The sequence below is a fragment of the Strix aluco genome, chromosome 18 (genome assembly GCF_031877795.1).
Source record: "Strix aluco isolate bStrAlu1 chromosome 18, bStrAlu1.hap1, whole genome shotgun sequence".
NCBI lineage: Eukaryota > Metazoa > Chordata > Aves > Strigiformes > Strigidae > Strix > Strix aluco.
In genome coordinates, this window is record NC_133948.1 from 4010749 (window position 1) to 4035917 (window position 25169).

General features: G+C 48.8%; 4 protein-coding genes across 12 annotated transcripts in view; 2 read left to right on the forward strand and 2 right to left on the reverse strand.

Moving 5' to 3' along the window:
* The window catches only part of SBNO1 (strawberry notch homolog 1), a 35703-nt gene extending 34981 nt beyond the window's left edge, over window positions 1–722 (reverse strand). The window contains exon 1 of one of the 2 annotated variants that reach the window (XM_074844529.1): window positions 529–722. The gene's annotated coding sequence lies outside the window, so the exon portion shown is untranslated. Of the gene's footprint in view, window positions 1–524 lie in introns of both variants that reach the window. The other variant, XM_074844530.1, reaches the window with a different exon arrangement.
* Window positions 723–5499: 4777 nt separating this feature from the next.
* Window positions 5500–20201, forward strand: KMT5A (lysine methyltransferase 5A). Of its 4 annotated transcripts, none has more exons than XM_074844521.1 (8): window positions 5500–5524; window positions 5845–5939; window positions 8081–8237; window positions 9807–10023; window positions 10849–10933; window positions 11294–11353; window positions 12433–12623; window positions 13750–16013. In XM_074844521.1, the coding sequence occupies exons 1-8, from the start codon at window positions 5515–5517 to the stop codon at window positions 13958–13960; spliced, it is 1026 nt and encodes a 341-aa protein (XP_074700622.1). In that variant the 5' UTR covers window positions 5500–5514; the 3' UTR covers window positions 13961–16013. The 4 variants fall into 4 exon arrangements, with proteins under 4 accessions (XP_074700622.1, XP_074700621.1, XP_074700619.1 ...); XM_074844520.1 differs by lacking the exon at window positions 5500–5524 and adding an exon at window positions 19388–20201 and having other exon boundaries at window positions 5719–5939; window positions 13750–13886; XM_074844518.1 differs by lacking the exon at window positions 5500–5524 and having other exon boundaries at window positions 5719–5939; window positions 13750–13886; window positions 15509–16013.
* Window positions 17831–22516, reverse strand: RILPL2 (Rab interacting lysosomal protein like 2). Its single transcript, XM_074844527.1, has 4 exons — window positions 22166–22516; window positions 21100–21251; window positions 18628–18738; window positions 17831–18156 (listed from the first exon to the last, which is right to left on the reverse strand). Exons 1-4 carry the CDS (start codon window positions 22514–22516, stop codon window positions 18132–18134), a joined length of 639 nt encoding a protein of 212 aa, XP_074700628.1. The 3' UTR covers window positions 17831–18131.
* On the forward strand, window positions 20266–24916 carry SNRNP35 (small nuclear ribonucleoprotein U11/U12 subunit 35). Of its 5 annotated transcripts, XM_074844524.1 has the most exons (3): window positions 20266–20718; window positions 20957–21041; window positions 23887–24916. In XM_074844524.1, exon 3 carries the CDS (start codon window positions 23890–23892, stop codon window positions 24685–24687), a length of 798 nt encoding a protein of 265 aa, XP_074700625.1. In that variant the 5' UTR covers window positions 20266–20718; window positions 20957–21041; window positions 23887–23889; the 3' UTR covers window positions 24688–24916. The 5 variants fall into 5 exon arrangements, with proteins under 5 accessions (XP_074700625.1, XP_074700623.1, XP_074700626.1 ...); XM_074844522.1 differs by lacking the exons at window positions 20266–20718; window positions 20957–21041 and adding an exon at window positions 22685–22811; XM_074844525.1 differs by lacking the exons at window positions 20266–20718; window positions 20957–21041 and adding an exon at window positions 22916–23039.
* The last annotated feature ends 253 nt before the right edge of the window (window positions 24917–25169 follow it).

The window sequence follows — 25169 nt, forward strand, 5'->3', positions numbered from 1 at the left end:
CATTTTGCCCGAGCAGGGAGGAAGGAGGGGTGGGGAGGGGGGGGGAGATGGAGGCCAACCGCACCGCCGCCCCCCACCCCCGCCCCGCCAGCCCCGCCGCGCTCCCCCGGAGCCAGGGGGCTCCGCCGCCCGCCCAGGCGGCCCCTCCGCCCCCACACGCCCTCCGGCACAAAGTTTGTCCGACTCCCGCAGAAGCGGCGGCTCCACCGAGACAGCGGCGCCCTCCCCCGCCCGCCGCGCCGCCCCTTGCCCACCGGGGACCCCCGGCGGGGGCGGCCGCGCGGCCCGCCCCAGGCTTGACGGGCTGAGGGAGACGCAGAGCTCGCTGCCGGCACCGCGGCCTCCCTCCCGGACAAACCCCCCACACCCCCCCGCTGCCCGCCGCGGACCCCGCCACCCGGTGCGCGGCGGCGGGGGGCTGAAGGGAACGGACTCCCGGGGGCGCCGCGGCGGCTGCCGCCGCGCAAGGAACGCCCCGAGGCGGCCGAGCAGGCCCTCCGCCAGGCGAAAGGGCGGAGCGGGACTCACTCTCTCTCGCTCTCGGTCCTCCCGCGGCCGGTCCTGGAAGTCTCCGCCGCTGGCCCCGCCGCCCGCCGCTTTCTAACTCACCGCCGCCATCTTTGCCCTCCCTCCCCTCTCACAGGGGAGGGGGAGGGGAGGGGGGCTGAGGCCGCCCGCCGCGCCGCGCCACGTGACCGCCGGCCGCCCCTCCCCCCGCCCGACGCGGCGCACCTTCCCCACGTGACGGCAGCCACCGCCCGCCGCTGGCGCGCGCTCCGCGCCACGTGACCCCAGCCCCGCTCCACCTCGGCCTCCCTCGTCACGTGGCCGGCTACCGCCGCCGCCGCTATCTCGCGCCCGTCCCCCCCCCTCCCGCCAACCGCGGCCGCCGCCGGGCTTTGGCACGCGCTGTCCGCGCCCCCCCTGTCACGTGACATGCCGGCTCCTCTCTTCTCCCTGCTCCAGCAGCAGGGGAAGGCCGCAAGCTCACCCTCCGCCCCCCCAAAAAAACCCCGCGGCGTATCCACATAGTCCTCAAAAAGCGACGTCCCTGCGGGCGGGCCCAGCCCCGGGGCGGCGGCCGGAGTCGAGACGGGCGAGATGGGCCCGGTTCCCGGTGGGTGGGGGAGGGGAAGGCGGAGGCGAACGGCTGCAAGCGGTCACGTGATCCTGGCTCCTCCAAGATGGCGGCTGCCGCGAGGACGCGATGGGCGGCGCTCTCGCGAGATCCGGCTCTTCTCGAGGCATCGCGGGGGGGGGGAGGGGAACAGTGGCGGCCCGAGGGGTGACGCGATGGGCCGCAGAGCGCAGGCGCGCGCCGTGCCCGCGCGGAGGGGGCGGCTGTCCCGTGCGCACGCGCAGTGCGCTTCCGCCTGAGGCGGCGCGCGGCGTTGGCGGCGGCTGGGCGCGGGGCGCGGCGCGCGGGCCTCCCGGGGCCGCTGGCCTGAGGAGAAGCGGCGCTGCCTCCGCCTCCCCCCGCCCGTGCTCCAGCTGCTGAACGCGTCTCCCTTCGGGCGGCCCCTCGGTTCAGTCCCGCTGCGGTTGGCACTGGTGTTCTGTGGAGCCGGGGCTGGGCGCGTCCCTGTGAAAACGCGCTGAGACGACTGTGTGGGCTCCGAGGAGTCCGGCGGGGCCAGTGCCGCCCCGTCTCGGGGATGCCTGCAGCTCCCGCTTCTCTGAGGGTCCCACGACTCTGGGGTGTTTCCCTCCCAGGAGCTTTCTGGACTCCCCTGGGAGAATGAGGGGTGACAGAGCGGTGCAGTGCAGAGGGCCGTCCCCGCTGACCGGCCTGGGAATGCCACACCCGTGGGGATGTGCTGGTACATGAGTTCTCCCTAATATTTTACAAGTTGTGAACGTGACATTTTCTGCTGCAAAGAGCCGACTATACTTGAAAACCTGGTGACTACTTTAGGTCTACATTTGAAGAGATCTTTTTAGCGCTTAAAGTCCTCAGACTGACATTTTTGCTAAAAGGGACAGTCTTCCATTAAAACGTTTTCCCGGCTGTGTAAGAATACGAAACTTCTTAAGAACTTTAACATAAAATTGAAGCAGACATAAAATTAAGTGTGGGCAGTCATGAGATCTGCTTAAAATGTTCAGTACTGCTCGTTCAATTTTATACGAGTTTGCTTATTTTATTGTTAGACAAACTTAACAAGGATTAAAACAACCAACAAAGGATTAGGCAGATTTAGGCTAAGCTATTTAAAGACAAAGCAATGTTAATTAAACTGACTTCAGTAATTCAGATTAATCAGTGATGCTTCAGACTCTAAATGGAGAAAAAGACAACAGAAGTCTGGCCAGGGATGAGAAGAACAGTTTAAACGTCAGCTAACGTCTTGATTACTGCCCTCTATGCACTTCAGATAAAGGCACAATGAAGTACGGTTTGCGTGCGGTGTATCTAACGTTAAATGCATCTAAGCAGCTCCCTACAATCATGACAAGAAAGTGATGGGTTTTGATATTTTGAGTTGAAAAAAATCCATCAGGCCTGCAAGCAGAATTTAAGATCATCCTCGACTGGGAGAGGTGAGTAATCCCACTGGTGGCAATGGTGCTTCCTACCGGCGTGAAAATAGCGCGTGCAGAATTATCTGCAGGACGCTGTTTCCATAGGGTTTTGCATGTAACTTAAGGCTCTCAATGCACTTTTTGGTCAGAGATGGTCTTTTTTATCATTGGCAGATCCTGTTCTGAATGTAATTCTGTTTTATAATCTTTGAAATGTAGTTAGCACCTCCTGGCATTGGGCTGTATGACTTTATAAAACAATGTTGCTTAATACAACACTCAACAGTTACCCTTAGGGCATCGTTTTTACTTGCTTTCTAATGGAGAGGTACAGTGGCTGAAACACAAATTGTCAGGATTTCATCTTGTAAATAAGTAATTTGTGTAAATGTTGTGATATTTATTTAATTGCAACTATGACAGGCGCTGTTTGAGAAGTACAGCAAGAACTTGCTCTCAGGTGGAAATATTTAACAGGCATCTTGTTGGTGTATTTGAAAGATATAGAACTTTCGAATTCAAAGGTAACCAGTCCTAAAAAGTAAGATTTTTTTAAACTGTGCGAAGTGTTGATTTAGAGTGAAAGTATTTACTCTGAAGCTTTTTCTTTCCTTTCTGAGCAAATCCAACGCCTTGCTCATTATCTTTTCATCCCTTCCCCCCCCAAACAATGTCACATTTTCGCGTTAAAACGTAGTGCTCTCAGCAGCTGCCCTTACACAGTACTACGGGAGATAATATTTAGGTCACTGGGTTTTAAAGCCGGTGCTAGTGCGAGTCCTGCTGCTCCCTCTGGAGTTTAGGAGCCGACCGGCGCTTTCCCTTGTGCCGGGTACCCTGAGTCACGGTGACGGGCGGTTGCAGACAGACGCGTCCTCTTTTGGGCCTTATGTGTGGTAACCTTTTAACTTCCCCTCGGTACTGGCTTTTTTGCTCATAACCCCCTGAAGCGAGCTAAGGGGGTAAAGCCAAGCCTATTTTGTTAATTCATAGTACGATCTCACCGCGCGGAGCAGGGGTCACTGAGAGATGACGCCGTTCTCTTTGTTGCCCGAGGGAAGATGATTACTGAGCTTGCTTTGCCCTCTAGTGGCAGCCCGCGCAGTTTCAAGGCAAACTCGGTTGCTTTGTTTAATATACATATATAAAATTAATATTAAAAATATCCAACCTCCAAAAGCCGAGCAAAACCACAGTAAAGGTGTTTCCAGAGCTTTCCCAAGACATTAGGGACAACGTTGCTCAATTACTGCAAGAAGGAAATCATCATTAGTAATTTATGAAGAATTTTTTCCAGGCGCATCCTAGCTGTGGGAAAGAACAGTGTGAATTGGGGTGGAAAAATCAGACCGGTGTCTGCCAAGGACTTCGGTGCTCTTCTGGGGAGCTTGGTGTGCCTGGACGGAGAAGTTCATTACAGGGTGCCCAGCTGATGTCAGCTGGCTGCAGCCTTGTGTCCGACGGAGTTTACAGGGAAACGGTGCATTTTGGTTGCCTTTCTGTGAAACACCTATGTACGCCTTGTTAGGGAAGATGACGCAGAGCTGGGTTTCTTTTGCCTTTTCTCAAAATGCCTGGTTATGCGGAGAGCTGTCACAAAATGAGGAGAGGGCGGACTGAAACACCGTGCTGCCTTCTGGCACCTCCGCTGCAGCCACGCTGCATTCATGCCCTGCCCGCTTCCTGAGGATGAGACCATCCCTTCTGGGTATTTCTTGCTGAAGTTGACAGTGTTTGGTTTTGGTTTTTTTTTTTTTTTTCCCTGTTGTTCTTAAGGAAAGAGATAAGTTTTCAGCTGTGTCACCATCCTGAACTGGCTGACTCTGTCGCTGTAGGAATGCCCGAGAGACAAGCAGCGGCCTGCGGCTGCAGATAAGGCTCTGGTGGGCAGCGTCCCCTCGCTTACCCCGGCCCCCCGCCCTGAGCGCACGCAGGTAGCTGTTGTTAGATAAGTCTTAAAAGGGCTAATAGATAAGAGGAAAAACTAGTCATAAGATGTTGCTCAATATAATTGTTCTACTTAACGTGGAGCACCAAAGAGGTGCTGTGTGGCAATTTCCTAATTTTCATTACGACATCCACTCCAAAGAGACACGCAGCACCCCTTGATCCCTCTGCCCTCGTGCCACAATCGTACTTTCCTGATTTTGGAGTGTATGTACTAGACCTGAGCTCCTGCCCAGGGCATCGATGCTGTTTGGGCTTTTCTGGGGCCAGCTTTGTGGTTTTGCCATCTTTTACCTGCCCTCGTTACGGAATAGGGGATTACGCGAGAAGGGTTTTGATGCTCAAGCGTGGTATTTGAGCATTATCTTTTCTCCAGGCGAGCTTTGAGGATGGAATTAATAGGCTTCAATTTCAACCAGGGAGATTTAAGCCAGACATTGCATAAACCAGGCTAATCATCTCGCAGAGCGGGGTTCTAGGATCAGGGGTCCCCCCGGTCCCCGCCGCGCAGTGACGGGGGCTGTGCGCGCCCGTGGCCGGGGAGGCTGGAGGAGAGACCCGTGCGCTCCGCTAAGAGGTGCGGGAGGGAGGCGGGGCCGCGCTGGGAGGTGCCGATGCTCCGCCAGACCGGAGGAGTCGGGGGGACGTGTCACCGGAGGGGCCGCCGGGGACCCGCTCCCGGCGGGGCGTCCTACCCACGTGGCGGGGCCCTGCCGCGGAAGGGCGTTCCTTCCCGGGCCGCCAATCAGAGCGCCCGTTGCCCTTCGCACGGGCCAATCAGCGCTCAGGGGGGACGCACATTTAAACCCTGATCCCGGGAACTGCGGCCACCTCCCGTGTGACAGGGAGAGGGCGGGGCTCGGAGCCGGGCGCCAATCAGGGCCGCGGAAGCGGTTATCGGCACGCGGTTAAGCCAATGGGGTTGCGGAGGGGAGCGCGGCGTCTCCCTGCGGAGCGGTTGGTTTTCGGCGGGGGAAGCTCCTCGGGGACCGTCGGGGCAGCCCGGCCGCGGGGGGCCCCTGGGCGCCGGGCCGCGCCGCCGCTATGGCGAAAGGTGCGCGGGCGCGGCGGGGGGGGGGAAGCAGCGGAGCCGGGGCGCGGCGCGGTGGCAGGCTGTCGCGCAGGGCGGGGGCCGGGCGGCGCGGGGCATCTCCGCGGCACGGAGGCTCCTCCCGGGAGGCGCGGGGCGCCGGGGCCGGCGGGACTCCTCCCCCGCGCGGTGTGCGCAGCTCGCCGGGAAGGGGCTGGGCCGCCGCGGCTCGCCCTGCCGCATCCAGCCCTTTAAACATGGCGCAGGCCGCGGCGGCCGGGCGATGACCGCGGGCGGCCGCGCCGGACATGGCTCAGGCGCCCATCTTCTCCCTTTGCTCCTAGGGAAGAACATGCCCAAGGCCAGGGCGGGCGGCGCGGAGAAGGCGAGCCCCGAGAGCGCCGAGAGGAAGGGCCCTGGCCGACCCCGGGCCGGCGGGGTAAGCACTGCCCGGGCCTGGGCGGGCGGAGCGGAGCGGGGCGGGCTGCTCCTGGGGTCTGCTGCGCCTTCCGCTTCCCCCCGCGGGGCGAGCAAGCTGGCGGGCGGGCTGCCTGGGGAGCTGCGTGGCCCCCGGCGCCTGCCTTCTGGGGTTCCTCGGATCGTTCGGAAATCGGTTAACTTTAAGTGGAATCGGACTCTTTCCGCGTTTCCCCGTGCCCTGCCGCAGCTGCCGTGCAAGCGCGGGGCGCTGCCGGGGCTGTCAGCGAGCAGCCAGGCCCCAGGCTCGGCAATCCCTCCGTGCCATCTTCCTGTGGTTCTACAGCAGTTGGCCGGAGGTTGATCGTCACTTTGCGTTTAACCCCCCATGGAAATAATTGTGGCCATGGCATCAAATCCCAGAGCTCCTCAGCAGCCCTTCAAGTGCTCTGCTGTGCTGAGAAAATCTCTGCTCTCGAGGGTCTCAAGCCTGGCACAGACAAAGACGTGGCAGCCGCGTCTCTGTAGCGCCAAGAGCGCAGCAGGCAGGGAGCTGGGAACGAGGGGAGGAAGCTATTAGAAAAATAGTTGTTCATTTCCTGTTAATGGTGCATTCGAAGCCAGAAGGCTCTGCTGGCAGGTGGACTGCTGCAGTTCACCGCTTCGGGCTTTCTCCGGAAATACCCACGTTTAAACTCTTCGCTAAATCTTGAGAACTTGGCAGCGGCAGGGTTTGCAGCTTGAGATTGTTAAAATGGGGTGTTTTCATAGTACTTCATCCTTAAAACCCCCATTCTTTTAAAATAACCACATCTTGTCTTTCATAGGCCTTTCAGAAATATTGGGGTTCAGGGAGTGTAACTGACTTGCTTTTTCTCAGGCTGTTCCACTGTATTCTTCATCTTCAGTAAAGTTTTATTTGTGGACTAAGATTTGAGCCTTCAACTGGTCTTATTTTGTATGTGAATTTTGTACACCTTATATTTGTTACTCATGATTATGTTAATTATTAAAATCATCCTATGTATTCTATCGTGTGCTTTGTTTACTTTTTTAGTGTTTGTGTGACTATGTATACCGGAGTATTTGTTTAGTCAGCTATATTTGAGCTATTTTTTTAACTGATGGCAACCTTTGTGTGCTTTTCTAAAAAATGGATGCATGTTTTTGTTGTTTTAACTGGCTTGCAGCGTCTGAAAATTGCTTTCAGTTGAGTCAAACTATAGCCAAGAAAAACTCATTCTGGCCAAGTTGCATCTGCTTGTCCAGACGCTGGAATTTCACGGTTGAAATCTGTGTGTCCTACATACACTGCGTAGTCAAATTTGATGAGGTGGCAGGAGACTGTAAAAGCAAAGGTGACATGACTCGACTAAACTTTGCTAAATTTGATACGGCTCGCCGTTGGTATTTTTGGAGCCTGAGCCAGTGTACAAACCCTGGTCTCTGTGGTGTTTGACCATGCCAGAGGATTTTACCATTTTCCTGGCTGGACGCAAGTGCTTTGCGTGGACTCCTTAATGTTTCTTTTGCAATGAACAACTTTTACACTTTATTTTATGAAATATAACAGATAAAAAGATAACGTTGTTTAGCTCCCAGACTTCACTGAGAGGTGTCACTCAAGGTAGACTGCAAAACGGATTCCTGTCGTCTGCGTTGCTCAGTAGAGCGTATAATTAACTGCTGTAACATTTGACACCTCATGAGAGTCTTTGGGTGAGCTCTTACCTCTCTGGCTATGAGAGGTATGTTCTAGGCTTGGGCAATTTTTGCTGTGTTATTTGTATTTTTTTGGCTTGCGCTCTTTGAGGCTGCCTTCCTCCTGAGGAGCTCAGGGTTGGGGTTTTTTTTTAGCACCAGAGTTCATACTGTGAAGCACAAAGTGGAAACCGGAGTCAGTTATGACTACCCCATCCTGCCACATTTCATATGAAAGTCCTCTTGGACTGAGAGTTTGCATTAGTAAATATATCAGAGTGCTTACCACTGTTATGTTTTCACTTAGAAATAGCAACAGCAGCAAGGATGATGCATTAAAGCGGCGTCATTTGCGTTAGCACAGTCAGCTCTCAGCCCTGGTCTTTGCAGCGTGTTGTGGATACTAAGTTGAGGTTCCTGGCATCTCTGTGACATACTGATTTTTGTGTGGGTCTGTTTTAGGAGAATGTGTTTATTGGTCAATCCAAAATCTACAGCTACCTGAATCCTAGCAAAACTCCTGGTGCTCGCCCCCCACTTCAAGAGGAAAACTCTGTCATGTATCACGAGGTGAAATGTCAGGGCAAAACACTAAACGAAACCTACAGGAAAGGAGACGGTAAGATTGATCTTTGGAATGCTTGCCTCATTAAATGTGCTCCCCCCACCCCCAGGTCGGAAACTTTAACACACAGTCAGGAAGGCCAGGCAGCTCTTCTGGCCCAGTTGCTTTCCCAATCCTACAGCTCTATTGGCAAACTGGAACTCTACAAAGATGAGGGTGTCCTTATCCTTTTCAAAACTTAAGTCACAAGTTTACAGGCAATTTTTCCTCTGTTTTTTGTTTGACTATGTTTGTATTGTCTCTCTGGATATAGAAATCTAATACTTGTGTTGTCAATATGCCCTAATCTCACTGCAATTCTACCACTACTGATTCTTCAGGTCAGTGTTTCGCAGTTTATCTAATTTGGGGGCAGGGGTGTGTGTCTGTTTTACTACCTACAATTATTACTAATAATTACCAAATAATTCTATAATTTGCCTACTTTATACAAATTTATATAAAGGCAATTCAAAGTCAAATCAGTTAGGAGGTAGAAGTACTGAAAATACTAAGAAACAATTCTTAAATTTTCTGGATGAAATAAAGGCAGTAAGAAGGAGCAGCACACATTGTGGATGCTGGGTGCCAGGCTTCATAGATGCTTCATTGTAGTGTCTAGAAATGGGAATGCTTCATGGGTTTATGGAGAGGAAAAAAACCCCCACTGGCTTGTGTTTAAAGGTGCATTTAATAACCTTGGTAATTTGTCAAAACGTTCTGATGCAAACACTTATAAGTCCCACTCAATGCAGGGAGCGTCAGGTTTTCTGGAAACTTTGGGCTTTAGCTCCTAATTTAGCTCCCCAGTTTTGACAAGAAAGTGAAGGCTTTAGCTTGTCTCACTGCTGTGGCCTTGCAGCTGTGCTTCATTTCTCCAGTGAGATTGAAGCATCTGTCTCAGCAGATGGGACTGTTAAACCTGGTGATTTACTTTAAATAAAAAACTTTATTCAACTTTAAGCCATGCTTACCCACCTCTAAATCAGTTGACTGAGGAGGAGGATGTGGTCGTATCAAGGTAGGGTGCGTGCAACCAAGAAAATCTTGGGTGTGGGGGTGTGTAGCCTTTTTGTAAGTCCCAGCCCTTTAGCTGGTGTGGATTTTGTCTGAGTGGTGTTAGCTGCTTGGTAGCAGCACCTGATAACAGCAGTGAGGGATCCAGAGGGGCTTCCTGTCCCTCCTCAGTGCAGGATGTTGATTAGCTTATGGCGACTTGATAATTTAGTAGGCCAGATGCAAACTGTGCAGTTGTCTCAAACACTGCACTGAAGGTGCTGCATGTTCAGGTTTGGAAAGCGCCGAGTTGCAAACCTAACATGACAAAGTGCTTGGGCTCTGTTTTACCCTTTCCCTTTCTCTGCTCACCCCTCCCTCTGTACTATGTGTACTGTATCAATGACTAGTCAAGAGTTGAGTAACAGCCTGTCTGGGTTCTAGCAGAAAGAGACTGTATCATTCCCTTCCTCTTTCTCCTGTTTGACAGACCTAGAAACTTGGACTAGAAACCATTGGAATTCATTTAAAGCACTCTGCTATAGTTGATCCTAAGTTCAGAGCCTTACTTTATTTTCCTGTCACCAGAAAAAAAGAATGGTGGCAATATAATTGAAGGTGCTATGAAACCAGAAGACCAGAAAGATAAAGAAGGTGGGTGCAATACTTTGGTGCCCTCCTCTGATCAAAACCAAGAAACTGTAGAAACTCAAAAGACGCCCCTGCCTTCAGACTGTGCTGATGAGGTCAATGCAAAGCCAGCTCAGAAGAAGATGGTTAAAGCAAAACGTGGACCAAGGAGAAAGTAAGTGACTTCTGGAATTGTAAAAGCCTTGCCTCTGTGTGTCCTTTTGTACCAGGAGCCTTTGATCTGCATTTTTCCTTCAGGAACTACAGCCAGACCTCTAATTAACATTACTCTTGTGTTGTTGCCTTTTTGTAAGCAAATGGTGGTGTTGGAGGGAACAAATATTAAAGGAGGTGGCTTTGTTTTCTTAAGAATAATATGTTTGGAAATATGAAATAGCACCCAAAGTATTTATCTGCCTTGGAGAGGACTTTTGTTTCCTTGAAAGCAAGGCTAGTGTATTTTATCTCAAGTGAAATACTTGCTGATGACCTACAGAAAAAGAAATTAATGATCCCTTAAGACCTACCTTTCTGTGGACAAATGGGAATGTATCTTGTCAGAAACAGAATATTAGATTAATTACAGTTGGAGGCTTCCTGGCTGAGCTGATACTCTTTCTCATGATATTGGAGTAATGTGACCCTATCATTAATGAGTTCCTTGCTGAGCAGTTTTCATGACCTAAATTTTAGAGTGCCTTCCGGCAGGGCACACAGAGGGCTTCAGACTTGTAATGTGACCTTCAGTTGGTTTCCAATGGCATCTCGTTCTTACTGTTGAAGAATTAGTACTAGAGTAATGGAAATAGCGTGGGGAAGAAAAGGGGATGTAGCTTTTGGCTTGAAGTGACAAGTGCTAATAAGAAGCACTGATTCATATTGATCACCCTTCAACATATCAAGCTGAAAATAAAAATTTCTTACGGATACCTCTTTCCTAGACATGTAACTTCACAAATAGTCTGAAATACGTGTGTTCTCTATTATTCTTACTCCTTAGAACACAAGGAAGAACACCAAATCGAAAAGTGACAGATTATTACCCAGTTAGAAGAAGTTCCAGGAAGAGCAAATCTGAATTGGAGGTAGCGCTTCTTGTTAAAATAACATTACTTCTAACGTTGCTGGTTAATTGAACGTTTGAGGAAGTGTGTAACTTTCTTTAAATGGTTTCCACTGGCCAAATACAAATAGCATTGTGCACTGGAAGTATTGTTACAAACATGCTTAAAATTTGGAAATGCTGATCCTGTTCTTCTAGGACAGAATTGAGCTCCTTATATATTTTGATGGGCTGAAATCTGTCTCTTTACCATTCAGTTTTGCTAGAAATTTGGGATTGTTTGTAAAAATGAGTGTCACTGGCTAATAATTTCCTTTCAGCTACAGAATAAGCTACAAAAGCTATCAACAATACTGTGGTTTTGTTCTTGTTTCTCCTGCAGACAGAGGAGAGGAGGAAAATAGATGAGCTAATTACAAGTGGGAAAGAAGAAGGAATGAAGGTAACTGCAATGCAAACCTGAGTAGCCATGTTATACGGTATCTTGCTGTTAATCTGTTTAAGCAGAAGATAGCAGAACTTGGTCTCAGAACTGCTGCAGTTCCTTGACAGTAAGATGAAAGTGCAGCAAAACTGTAACACAGTGTCTTTCTTTTTGATGGGCAATATTTGGCTCTGAAGAATATGTATGTGCAGCCTCAGTCATAAACATTGAGGGGGCTTTATAGTCTTTACTGAAAATGTACTAGCTCCCTTTAGTATCTCATTTCTTGGGTTAGCTCCCAGAAATGGGGTTAGATATAGCATCTTAACTGTCATAGGTTTGAAAGGTGACACCTGTATATACTGTCTGTAGGGTAACAAATTCTCTGAGCCTGTTTACAGCTGTGGGTCTTCATTATGGTGCTTAGGATAATGGGTTGTGCTGGTTTCCTCCCACTGCTAGCAAATGCTGGTTATTGGGACCAAGTGCTTACCACTTGGGTTACTTTGATCACCCTTTTCAGAGTTTAAAGCAGAAATGGCTCCTGGAAGTGCGGAAGAGCTGTGATTCTTGAAAAGCAGCAGCCTGCAGTTAACGCTGTCACATCTGCAACAGTGATAGGAGAACTGTCTTGGAGTTGTCTAATTTACAGGGGGAGGCAGGAATAGTAAAGTATACTGGTGGCTGATAAATGTAATTTCTGTGGTTGATCTTTCTGTTCCTTTAACTTTTTGACCTGTGCATGCTAATGGTGATGGTGCACCTGAAATGGAAAAGGTTAATGCCTCAGCTAATAGGTGGTTTAAAAGAAAAAAACGGATAACTCTTCTCTGTGTGTGGTTTATTTATAGTAAGTCTTAGTTCTTTGATTAGAAGACTATCAGAATACCTGGTAACTCAGGGTGTGTCCCAAACTCATCCTCTTATTTCTTCCACAGTGCTCTGCATTGTGCTTCTACAGCTTTGTTTGCAATACACACAAATATCCTGCTGTAGCATTTTTTGATGACAAATCACTCATTTCCTAGTAAACAGCATATTTGCAGTCATGTAAATACTTTCTAATCTCCCAGCTGATTTTCTTTTCAACTCAACAGATTGATTACATCGATGGCAAAGGGAGAGGAGTAATCGCTACTAAACATTTTAATCGAGGAGAATTTGTAGTTGAATATCATGGGGATCTCATAGAGATCACTGATGCTAAAAAGCGAGAAGCTGTGTATGCTCAAGATCCATCCACAGGCTGCTATATGTACTATTTTCAGTACCTCAGCAAAACGTACTGGTAAGCTTCTCTTCCCTTAAGTGTGATAATTGAGTGATAGAAGCTTTGAATGCTGTGAAGTCTTTTCTTGGTTTCATACAAAATTTTTTTTAATGGGAACCAGGAATTAGGAAATCTTTCTGGAGCACTGTTTCATGGTCGAAGAGCCTCCTGTACCTCTGGGCTAAAAGAATGGTAGGGGACTCAAAGCCCTATTCTCTGAAGTACAGCACAAGCTATATGGATTGTTGTATCTGCTTGGGTGAGACTTCTAGCTCTGCCATGGATTTCTGCCTAGACCTATTATCTTGTAAAATTAACTACTTTTCCTGAGTTACAAGGCTTTTCTTTGAAAAGCGATATGGACAAACTCCCTGGAAGAGAAACATTTCCTTCAACTGTCTTTGGTTTCCTCCTTTCTCTAGTACCTGACACCCACCCCATGTGTGCACTTTATTGCTTTATTTGCTGTTGCATTTGCCAAAAACTCCAGTTCTCTCAAAGCAACTACTCAGACTACGTTCTTTCCTCCCTGGCTGGTACTACTGGATACTGGCGTGTGGGTCACTTAACCTGTATATTAATTACCTTGAAGCACCCTATATTCTAAGTGACTTGCAGTCTAGATGCCATAATGATAGTTGCCATAACAATTCTTTTTCGCAATGAGGGATATAGAGCTTTAGCTTCCAGGTTTCTGGAAGCTGGGCATGTAGTAGTTAGGCATTCTCAGCCTGCTGGCTTACTCAGTGGATACTGCTTAGCTTGGACACAGCTTTCCTGAAGGGAGGGTTTTTAAGGTATCCAGCCTTTCTGGTGGTGTTCTACATCTGGATTCTGCTATTCCTTGTGAACAGTTGAGAGCTGCTTGGAAACAGGCAGCTCAAAAACATAGTGCAAAGTTTTCTGTTTTCTGGGTTCTATGCTAATTTAAAAATCTCCCAGAATTGTTTTAGTTTACCTACATTGCCATGTTATGTGCTGTCTGTTTAATCATATGAATATTCTGTAATGTTCTGGTTTTCCTTCATTTTTCAAGCCTTGTGTGGATTCCTCGTTCTTTATCTGATTTTGCGCTTTGTTTTTTGTCCACAAATGTGACTGCGTGATATGCAGCAATCCTGCATTCTGTTCTTGTTCTTTTCAGTGTTGATGCTACAAAAGAAACTAATCGTTTGGGAAGACTGATTAATCACAGCAAATGTGGCAATTGTCAAACAAAGCTTCATGACATTGATGGTGTGCCTCATCTCATATTGATAGCTTCCAGAGACATTAAAGCAGGTGAAGAACTGTTATACGACTATGGAGACAGAAGCAAAGCTTCCATTGAAGCTCATCCATGGCTGAAACACTAATTCATCTTCTTTGTTTGGGGTGATTTTTTTTTTTTGGGGGGGGGGACTGAGTGCTCTCCAAGGAGTCAGTGGATTTTGGTTTTTTTTCTTGCCCTCACTTCCCTCGGCTTTCTTAGTGGACTGCTTATGGTGTTCTGAGCTCCTTAAAAACTACCTTTTTGCTTTGCATTATTTAAATACTTATTACAGTTTTCCAGGCAGGCTTGAATAATTGATCTTAGATTGCCAAAACTTCTGTATCATGAAAGAAAACCCTCCCTAAAATTTGACTACTTCTGCATAGTGACCAGTGCCACTTGAGCATGCAGTCAAAGACTCGCACAGAAACTTAATCACTTGGGTTGTGCTTCTGCTTTTGCAATGAAATCTCATGCTCCACTTTGTGGGGTGATGAACTTGGCATTAGCTTTATGATAGCAGATGTACTTCTGTACTCTTGACTCGTACATCCAATGGCTTGACTGCTTGTCAGACGGCTTTTTACGACCCAGTGCTGACAGGCTTTTCTGAGGTGGATGCTACTATTTTTCTCAAATAATTTGTGGTAGGGATCCAGTTCTTCCAGTGCCGATCTCGTGTTGGCAATGAACTTTAAATGCACTGGTGCTGAGGGAAATGGATGGTCAAATTGGCTGCTTTCTTCAGAGAAATGACTCCAAGCCAAATGAGGATGGATTTTTGATAGACTGGGTTGAAACCGATTAGAAATGTGAAGATAGACCTTCACAGTGAGAATCAATGTTTGACATTACTTATTTTCTAAAATTTAAGATGGTACCTTTTTGTAGTTGATGGTTGATTCTTGGAGGTGTCTCCCAGAGGATTTTAAAGAAGTAAAAGAAAAAGCACTCTCCAAAATTTTTTTATTATCTTCCTATGCTAATTAGCCACATCAGAAGCTATTTATTTACTGTGAATGCTTGAAGTAGAGCATAGCAGTTCCAAAAATAGGAGTCATCTTCATATGCAGCTTCCAACTGTAATGATGGAGTTCATGCAATGAAGAAAGTAGATTCCTTATTGCCTGGTCCTGTAGGTCTGTCCAGCGTGGTCTGGTCCCACTGTCTTCGATGGGAGTTGAGTGCTTAGCATCTTACGGATGTTTGTAACGTTACTGTTGGAGAACCAAATCTGTGATATAGGCGGGCAATACAATGCAGGTCCTTTATGTTAAAGATGAATTCTTACCAGTTGGAATTTTTGCCAAGGCAGGCTTGGCACGTGTGTAGATGCAAATGGCTGTGAGCCATCAGCCACGCTTGCTGCTGGAAGATGTCAGCAAGGGATCTGTGGCTCTCTTAATGTCTTCTGTTCCTCATGTCTTGAAGGCTGCTGCTGTTCCAGCTAGTGCCCTCTAGGACAATCTTAAGTGCTTGCCTATATGATAGGTCAAATAGCAACACCATCCTGGTTGTATGCTCCAGCAGCAAGAGAGGTGGCTTAGTGATGTATTTTTTAAATTAAAAACTTGAAGACAATGTCTCTGTAAAATAAAGAATATATTTATTATTGATGAAGTGGCTGCTATAGTACCTGTCTCCATTGCAGATCGTGAGCATTTTGAAAGAAAGCTGTGAAAATCATTAGCCATTAAATGCTTTATATTATTTACTACTTAACACAAGGCAAGCTCATCGGAGTCAGCCTGTGTATTTTCACCATTTCTGAAGAATTAACTGGAGACCTGTTACCTTACATGTACTGAGTTACAGGTAAGCTTCTTTGGCTGACTTATTTAAGTTGACACTGATTTTTCTCTGGTCTCAGTAATAGAGACTACAGCAGTGTACAGTATCCTGTTTTACTAGAGTACTTCCTTAAGACAAAGTTGGAATAAAGTGCTTCTTTTTGTATTTTATTTAAACATTTGCTTGTTCTCTATCAGGTCAAATAGCTTAAAACCTCTGTTCTTCCACATCACTTTTGTAAACCAGAAAGGGGGAAAATATCTTCCTTATTTTACATAAAAAGAAAATTGTTTTCTCTGAAATGCTTAACTGGTAATCAAGTAGCACTGCATCAGAAGATGGTAATAAAGCTGATGTTGCACTGAGTATGTATCCTTTACTTTTCTAGGAACTGATATATATACACATATCTATCTATATGTATATCTCTCAAAATACTTTTCACAGAAACATGCCATTTGGATTTTTCTCTCTGTGCCTTATAGGAAGGTTTCATCTTCTAACCAAGGTGTAAAGCACTTAGCAGGGAAGGATGCCCTTGGGCTGGGAGCTGAACTGCTGTCCTCAGGCTCGTGTGGCTTTGCCAGAGGTGGCGGGTTGCTCTAACAGGACTGTGGCCTCCTCTGTTGTAGCCATAGCCAAGGATTTCATTCCCCTTTTGAGAGAGAAGCTGTGCAGCTCACTTGGCACCAGAGTGCCTGCAACTGTGATGGTTCCAGAAAGGCTAGCCCAAAAAGGTTGAGGTGCTCTCCCGTCTACTTTAACTGGTGAACTCCCACCTGTTTTTTTAATGAAGAACATCTTAAATGCTGAACTGAAAAGAATAATTGCAGTTTTCATGGTTGTTGTCTTCAACTAACTGCAAAGAGTGGCCTAGGGCTATGTTACAGTCTTCTGTGCCTCCGTGGCAGGTTGTTACTTCACAGCTCTGTTTAATTTCTGCAGTTCATTACCTGAAGTTGTTTCATTAAGACTTGGTAGAGTGATTAGTGTGTTTTGAGGCATAATTCCCCCCACCCCTTTTTAAAGGAGGTAGGAAAATACATCCCTGGATAAAACACAGAAGAGGATGTTGTTCAGAGCACACATAAACATCTGGTTTCAGCTCAGAGGTGTATCCTGGCTGATGCATGATTGATTTTGGTTGATTTTTTTTTTTTCTCCTCTAAACACAAAGCCTCTGCTAAGGAAATGCAGTAACTTCCTTCCCTGCTACCATGCTCTAGAAAATACAGTGTGGGGACATGGCCAAGGCTTATTAAGACTTTGAAGATGGCAAAATAGCAGTTTTGTGCCCTGGCTGAACCAACTTGCTTAGGTCAGACATTGTTGATGTTGCCTTGCTAACGTGGAGTTGCTAACAAATTCTCTCTGAAAGGAGACTGCAGTTCTGCCTTCTGCTAAGTCACATTCGCATTGTGCATCTGAGCAGAAGTGGGAAGTGTCCTATATTTTTTCATGCCTCTAGCGTATGAGAGGGAATAAAAAGATTTCAGAGCCTGCTTTCACTTCTGAGGAGGGTAAAATCATAGTTTGATACCTGTCACTGCTCTTTTTATGTCTGTTCAGACTTTTCTGCTCTAGAAATTCTACTTTTCTAAATGTGGAACCTAATTGGTATCTTTCAAGCTTCTTTTTCTACTCCTCTATTTGCCCTAGATGCTTCCACTAGTGATAAATCTCATTACTGAGGCTAATACACAGCTTGTGACAGTTGATTGAAAGAACAGAGCTTATGAAAAATACAACTGTCTACCACAGGAGACCTTTAGCTGTCAGAAATGAAATGTTTGGTGCATCTGTTCTAGTCTGAGCATGTCTGCACCTCCAAAAAGACATCAGTCCTTTGTGTCAGCAGAGCACAAGGCAGCAGCTGTGCCCTTCTCCCCCATCTTTCATCTCGACCCCAAGCAGCCACTCCTGGGCCCTACTGCCTCTGTATCGCCCATCTCACAGAACAAAAAGCAGTGCTGGGGTGTTTTTCAAGCAGTGCTGTGTTAGCGTAAGATAATTACGTTTTGTGGAAGGGCAGCGGAGACTGCAGTCTGAACGGGTCCTTCCTTTCCCAGAGCTTCTGTCTGAAGGCACTTGTGAATGGTGTGTAGCTCTTCAAAATATCTTCATCTTGCAAAATCAGTTGGGCTGAGCATTTTGATAGGTGGACAGGATAAATAAGTGGTAGTACAGATCATCACAGGCTCTTTTAATGAGAATAAACCCACTTTTGTATAAAATATTTATTTTCTACATGTGGGTAATGTGGCAGGAATCTAAGAAATATAAAAAGTGTCCGTCTTAAACAGTTTCTAAAAAGCAAAGTAAAATCTATTCTGAAAGAATATTATACAACACATTTTTTTATGAGATTGCTTATTCTCTACAGTAGGAGAGATGCTTTTTCTTCCATCAGCGATTCTCCTACCACCTGAGAGACTCTCCTCGGGGCCATGTCTGAACAGGAGTGGTTTGGTTCCCAAGGATGCTCATTTTCCATGTTTAAAAGAGAACCTAAAAAAAACCAAACCAACAAGGAAACAATGTACAACTGGAAAAGAAAGAGCATGCAGTGGGATGGCTGTGTCACTGTGTTCAGCTATTTCGGGGAACTTTAGGGATGCAGCCTGAGCTTGTGGATACTGCCTACAGCTGCTTCGCACAATGTGAACAAGCCCCCAGGGACAGCTGGCGTGTTCCCACAGCAAAGTCTTAACGTGCTAGCAGGGGAGGCAAGCAGTGCATAGTTTTGCTCTGAAATGCTTATTTTTCCTAGGAAAAAAGCAAAGCCCTGCTTGCCTGGATGGAGGCTGCCTTCCTGTGGAGTGCTTTTTCCACAGGAATAGGAGTTCTCCATCAGGTTTTAATTTTACAGGGAGAGGAGGAGAAAACAATGCCCAGCCAGCTAGGCTAGGTTCAGCATTCATCCCTGAATTCACAAAGTATGAAGCGTGCTGTATTCTGCCAAAAAAGATGCAAACTTACAGCCGTTTGATGATTGTCTTCTCTTCGCTGTCCTTGCTGGTGCCAGGGCTGCTGCCTCTGGCTTCTTTTTCCAGTTCTTCAGTTTGGTCCCTTCTCTGTGAGATGATCCCACTGGGAAAAGAAGAGGCTTTGTTTATGTTTTGTGGTTTTGTGCATAGCGTGGCACTGCATATGTTAAATCCTTCACTGGGCAGCCTAGGATGGGCTGTTCACAGGACACGGATGGCAGCCTGGCCTCTTTCTTGCAACGAATTGCCCTTTTTTTCCTTAAATACTGCAATGTAGTTTTACTTAGGCTGTGCTTTAATGAGAACACTAAAAAATTAACGAGCTGTCTTCTCCCGAGAGGAAGAATGGCAAATCATAACAGGAATGAAAGAGAAGTGTAATCAGACATTGGATTTGTACAGAAGTCCGAAGATAACAGCAGGGTGCAGGCACAAATGGTGAATTTCTGCATGGGTGGGTGTGTGGTACCTTCAGCGCAGCCACGAAGGCTCACACCGCACAGCTGGGGACAGATGGGAGATTTCCAGCTTCCCTGCAAGGCTGGTGGCTGTTCCTCCTTCCATCCCGTAGAGGAGAAAAGAAAGGCTTTGCCCAAGCTGTAGATTTTCTCATCTCCCTTCGATGCTGCTACACTCTACAAGGCTGTAACCGCCTACCACAGGCAAAAGCTTCGATTTTACTAAAGGATGTTTCCCCTGCTTGGAATCGAGTTAGATTTTACCAGCTTGCATACTACACTGTGTTTTCACAGCATGCTAATATCCTGTCCTGAGCTGACCTCAGTTATCCTGAGAGCCAAGTGGATCAAAGCTGGTGACTGCGGTGGCTGAAAGAAGCTAAGCAACACTTGTCTGGACCTTGGAAATAAAAATACAGGAGAGTATCTAGAAACTGGTGTGACATCAGGCATGGGATAATTCTGAGGCAGATTGTCCTCTTAGAGAAATGGGACTATGGGCTGTTTGGTGATGCTGTAGATTTCTACTATCTGCACAATAACTTCTACTCAGAAATCATGATTAAAAATGCAATCCCCACCTCATCAGTCATTTTAAGTCATTCTCTGCGAGGGGTCGGTTACCTTGTGCTATATAGAGTTTATTTCCAATATACACAAGAGATTTTAGAACATATACTCATGTTTATCCTCTTCCCTTGCACCACTCTTCTTAATGGCCATACAATTTTAACTAGGATTTTATGTGAATATTGGAAGGGAAGATGGTTTTTGGCTTAAGCTGTAACGCTGTACGAGGAGATAACCACATATTACTTGAACTGAAAAGCAGCCTTGACACGCTCTAGGTGCACAGCACTGGGACTTAAATCACTCAAAAATTGAAAACATTCACACTGTTAATTTTTAACTTGGGCTGTAATAAGCTGTGTAACACAGCTGGGAAATCAAAGCCAGAAGCCACTCCACTGGCTGCACAGCAAAGGCAGGCAGCTGAGCTGGGGCAGCGGGGCCCCACTGTGCTCTGAGAAGGCTGTCAAGCAGTTTGTAAACTGACTTCTTGGATTTAACTTTTAACTTCTTGGCTTAACCTGCCTCTTCTAGACAAGGCAAAGGGCAGGCTTACTGCATCTAAGAGGTTGTTGCTGAGATATCTCAACTGAAATCTAATGTGCTCAGGCATTTTCTGTCTGGATTAAGTAGTTTCTTGCCCCAAAGAGTTTATAATGCAACCTGATGATGAGGGGTGGAGGTTGGGGGAGAGCAGCCTTGGAGGTGAATTAATTTGTAGCACCAAGAGCAGGACCCTTCCTGCATCCCACCCTTTGGCTCACACTGATTCTCCCAGGCTGGTCCCTTCTAGAAAAAACAAAATCCTTCCCTGAAAGCACTTGTTTTGCACAGTTCAAGTGCCTCACGCAACCCTCCGTTGGCAGACTTAAAACAAAAAACCCCCACAGTTTATCTTGAATGATGATGAAAGGACTTAATATTCTGCTTTTTAGATCAATGCCATACCCACCGTGGGAGCTAAGGAACAGTAGATAATCTCATGTCCCCGACGGCAAGCTGGAGGAGGAAGGAAATTTTGACTAAAGCTGAGATGGAAACCCCCGTGCTCTTTGGTATGTAGCGTGGCTTTAGACAAGAACAGTATGTGTGCAACTGCTGTGACTGCAGAAATGAAATTCATGGGCATGAGAACCCAGCTTGTAGGTGGAGTGGGAGTAACTGTATGTAGGCTTACAGCGGTATGATTATGGGAACGGGCCACAGACTGTGCAGAATAAAAGGAAGTTTAGTTTTAAAATTATGTTGCATAGAGATGTCATCATTCCCCCATTTTTCTTTGCTCATTTGTAGCCTCTTGGGAGCACGGATGTCTCTTACACGTCTGGACAGTGCCTAGCCCAATCCAGGTGCTCAAACCTGCGATACTCTTGATTCGGTAAGCTCCCCAGACAAGAATTAATTGTTATTAGTTCTTTGCTGACTTTATGATATACCTCTTATAGCACTGTAGCTCCTCTTGCACCACAAGAAGCTGAGCTTTCAGCTGGTTACGCTCTTGCAATACATCTCGCAGCTCCTGTAATGTGAACCGGGGGCGATTGGGATCTGTGAGGTCTATTACCATTTTATCTGGTCCAAGGCTGAGCTGAAAAATAAATGGTGGCAGTCATGATCTTGTAACCTGTCAAAAACAGAGCACTCAGAGTAAAAAGTCTGAGTTTTACAAATATTTAGTAGTTCTTAGAACGAGTTCATCACAATGCTAATTTTTTTCAAGCAGTTAATCATACTTTTTCATCTTCTTTTTGGATTCCCTTAGTGTCTGCATTTCCCAGCCAAGTATAAGGCCCAACTATGACAGGTTCTGACCACAGCTAAAAGCAAAGTCTCTGTCCCAAAGAGTTTGCAATCTAGTTTGCAAGAAGCTGCTTTTATCTGCTTTTCTGATGATGAGAGAAGCTGAGCAATCTGTCACACCAAAACTCTGTGGCAGAGAGGCGAGAACGGAGTTCTCCTTTCTTAATTTAAGACCTTTGTGGTAATGGCTTTTTTTGGTCACAGACATCAGTTTCCCTTGCACAGAGTAACGAAGCTTTAGCATTTGATAAATGGCAAGTTGCCTTTATGGGACCGGTGCTATGTAAGAGCTGTACGATGGTGGATTTGTGCTCTGTGAAAATCTGGCCACCTGTGTCTGAAGTCCTCGGCTAGCGCTGCGTGTTGCTGAGCTCAGAGCGTGGTTAGTCACTACAGCCAGCCAGGAGTGAGGATCCACAGCACTGTGACTCGGGACAGCCCTGAAGATCTGGGAACGGCTTCAAGGCCGCCTACAAAAAGGAGAAGCCAATTCTCTGAGACTCGGTCTGCTGTGATAAAAGAAACCGGCGATTGTGGCAAAAGCCTCCTCCGACCCGCCTGGCCTCAGGGTGGGTTTCACACCCTGCATGTGGCCAAGTGTGGCCACCACCTGTGTTGGCACACGTGCCACCTCGCAGCGGCCGAGCCGCCCCGGCCATGCTGTGCTGGGCGACGGGCACCCACCGTGGCCCCGGCACCCACCTGCTGGGCGCTTCCTCGGGACCCCTGTCCCCGCAGCTCCTCCACCTCCCGCCGCAGGCTGTCCCGCTCCATCCTCAGCTGCTCCTCCACGAGGCTGCTCTCGCTCACCAGCGCTTCCAGTATCTCCAGCACCCTCACGATCCTGAACTGCAGCCGGGCCAGGGCGGCAGGTGCCTGTGGGCCGGCGCTGAGCTGCAGCAGGTCCTGGCCCACCACGGAGGAGATGTCATAGACATCCCCGGCCGTCAGCTGGAAGGGGCTCTTCTCCAGAGCCTTCTCCGGGCCGCCATCCCCTTCCTCCTCCTCCTCCTCCTCCTCCTCCAGCTCCTCCTCCTCCCGGCCCTGCTGCATGCCCGGCGCGGCCCGCCGCTAACTTCCTTCCCCGGGGAAGGCCGGGCCGGGCGGTGCTGCCGGCGAGGCCCGCGGGCGGAGCGGCCCCTTCCCGCCCCCCGGCGGTTTCCATGGAGGAGCTCGCGGCGCGGCGGCGCTTCCCGCCCAACCCCTGTGGAGACGCCCCCCGCCCCCCCAGCCTGCGCCGCCGCTGAGGGGACGGCGGGGGCAGAGCGGGGAAGGGCCGGGGGTGGTTCCCGCCGAGCCCTCGCTGAGCCGCGGGCGGGGCAGCGGCACCGAACCGGGCCGGGCGGAGGTAAAGGCGTCGGCTGCTCCTCAGCGCCACATTCGCCAGGAGCCGGGGCGAAGCGGCTCGGGCGGCTCCTGGGAGCGGGGCCGGGGCGGAGGGGGGGTGTGTCTGGCGGCGCTCCGCCGGACGGGGAGCGGGGGAAAGGGGTTAAAATCAACAGCGGCGTCAGCCCGCTCCCCCCGCGGCCTGGCGAATCGGCCTCCGCTGACGCGAAGAGCCGCTGCGCCGGACGAGGTGAGGGAAGCGGCGGGCGGGGCCCGGCGGCCGCGGAGCCCCCTCAGGCCGGCGCGGGGACGGGCCGGGCCTGCGCGGGAAGGACGGAGCCCAGGGGCTCCCTCGGGCGGGGGCCGAGGCGGGGCCGCGGGGCTCCCCTGGTGAGACCCCCCCGCAGTGCTGTGTCCAGCTCTGGGGCACCAACAGCAGAAGGACACGGACCTGCCTGAGCGGGGCCAGAGGAGGCCACGAAGATGCTGGGGGGGCTGGAGCACCTCCCCTGTGAGGACAGGCTGAGAGAGTTGGGGGGGTTCAGCTGGAGAAGAGAAGGCTCCGGGGAGACCTTAGAGCGGCCTCCCAGGACTTAAAGGGGCTACAGGAAAGGGGGGAGGGACTCTTGATCAGGGGGTGTAGGGATAGGACAAGGGGTAACGGTTTTAAACTGAAAGAGGGCAAATTTAGATTAGATATAAGGAAGAAATTCTTCCCTGTGAGGGTGGTGAGGCCCTGGCACAGGTTGCCCAGAGAAGCTGTGGCTGCCCCCTCCCTGAAAGGGTTCAAGGTCAGGTTGGACGGGGCTTTGGGCAACCTGGGCTAGTGGAAGGTGTCCCTGCCCGGGATAGGGGGATAGAACTAGATGATCTTTCAGGTCGCTTCCAACCCAAACCATTTTATGATGACATGGCTCTGCCCCAGGAAGTAAACTCCCACAACAGCGATATTGCTGGTTCATTTAAGTTTGTCACGTTTTTTGGGAATTTTTGAATTAAGAATAGCATACATCAGTGTTGAAAGTGCTTCTTGCACTACCCGCTCTTCTTCCTACAATACCTGTGAGTCCGTGTGATGCATTTTTTTTTCCCACTAGACAATGAACGACTGGGCCCCCATAGCGAAGGAGTACGACCCCCTCAAAGCCGGGAGCATCGATGGCACAGATGAAGAGCCCCACGACCGCGCCATATGGAGGGCCATGTTGGCACGCTATGTACCCAACAAGGGAGTTACAGGAGACCCTCACCTCACCCTGTTCGTAGCAAGGCTCAATCTTCAGACTACAGAAGAGAAGTTAAAGGAGGTCTTTTCCCGGTATGGAGACATCAGAAAGATCCGTCTGGTTCGAGACCTGGTCACGGGCTTTTCCAAGGGTTACGCATTTATTGAGTACAAAGAGGAACGTGCTCTCTTGAAGGCCCACAGAGACGCCAACAGGCTGGTAATTGATCAGCATGAGATCTTTGTAGACTTTGAACTGGAAAGAACTCTCAAAGGCTGGATTCCGCGGAGGCTTGGAGGTGGTTTTGGAGGCAAAAAAGAATCCGGGCAGCTGCGGTTCGGAGGACGGGACAGACCTTTCCGAAAGCCCATCAATTTGCCAAACATGAAAAATGATTTCTATGGAGAAGGATCAGGAGAGAAAAGAAACTGGTCTCGTGAGGGAACAAGGGACTGGAGAACAAGGGACCGAGACCATGAAAGGAGCAGAGACAAGCGCTGGCCAGAAAGGGAGCGGTCGTGGACTTGGGGTGAGAGTGAGAGAGAGAGGGACTCCAAAGAGGAGAGGAGCAGAGGGAGGGAGAGGAAGGACAGAGACAGGAAGGACAGGGAGAGAGACCGGAGCAGGGAAAGAGATACCAAGAAGCAAAGAGATGACGATAAGCATCGATAGGTGACAGTGCCTTGCCGCTGGGGTATGGTATCTCCTCTTACATCCGCAGCGTTCCCATTGCAGATGTTGCCTTCAGCCTGGGGCTGAGCAGCGTTCCCAGAACAAGCCGTGGTGTTACTGTCCTGTGCCTGGGACTCTCCCTGCTAGAAGTTCTCTGTAGTTTGGTTGCTAATGCAGTTAAGATACATGTTGAATTGTTCTTCAGAGAAAATAAACTTCTGTATTAATATTTTTGAACTGGTGAATGCTTTAAGAAATGCACCACGTGTATGGGCATCCCACTGACACTGACTGCACACCTCATGTGATGCCCACCTGGCTGCCTGGATTAGGGTTCATCAGAGCGCTCGGTATTTAATTATTTATGCGCCAGATGTCCACACTCATTTAGTGAGACAGATGCTCTTTATGAAATAGTCACTTGTTGAAGAAAGAGTAATGGAATAGCAAAAAACTAAGCTTCTGAAAAATGTGCCCCAAAA

Bases quoted from the DNA above. Each gene is read 5' to 3' on its own strand.
- KMT5A (XM_074844517.1), top strand. From the start codon at position 5,784: ATGACCGCGGGCGGCCGCGCCGGACATGGCTCAGGCGCCCATCTTCTC. The intron at 5,940-8,080 runs GTAAGCACTGCC...GGTCTGTTTTAG, and splicing joins GCCGACCCCGGGCCGGCGGG to GAGAATGTGTTTATTGGTCA. The intron at 8,238-9,806 runs GTAAGATTGATC...TCCTGTCACCAG, and splicing joins AACCTACAGGAAAGGAGACG to AAAAAAAGAATGGTGGCAAT.
- RILPL2 (XM_074844527.1), bottom strand. From the start codon at position 22,516: ATGCAGCAGGGCCGGGAGGAGGAGGAGCTGGAGGAGGAGGAGGAGGAG. The intron at 18,739-21,099 runs GTATATCATAAA...TTCTTTTCCCAG, and splicing joins GAGCTACAGTGCTATAAGAG to TGGGATCATCTCACAGAGAA. The intron at 18,157-18,627 runs GTAAGTTTGCAT...GGTTTTTTTTAG, and splicing joins AAGACAATCATCAAACGGCT to GTTCTCTTTTAAACATGGAA.
- SNRNP35 (XM_074844524.1), top strand. From the start codon at position 23,890: ATGAACGACTGGGCCCCCATAGCGAAGGAGTACGACCCCCTCAAAGCC.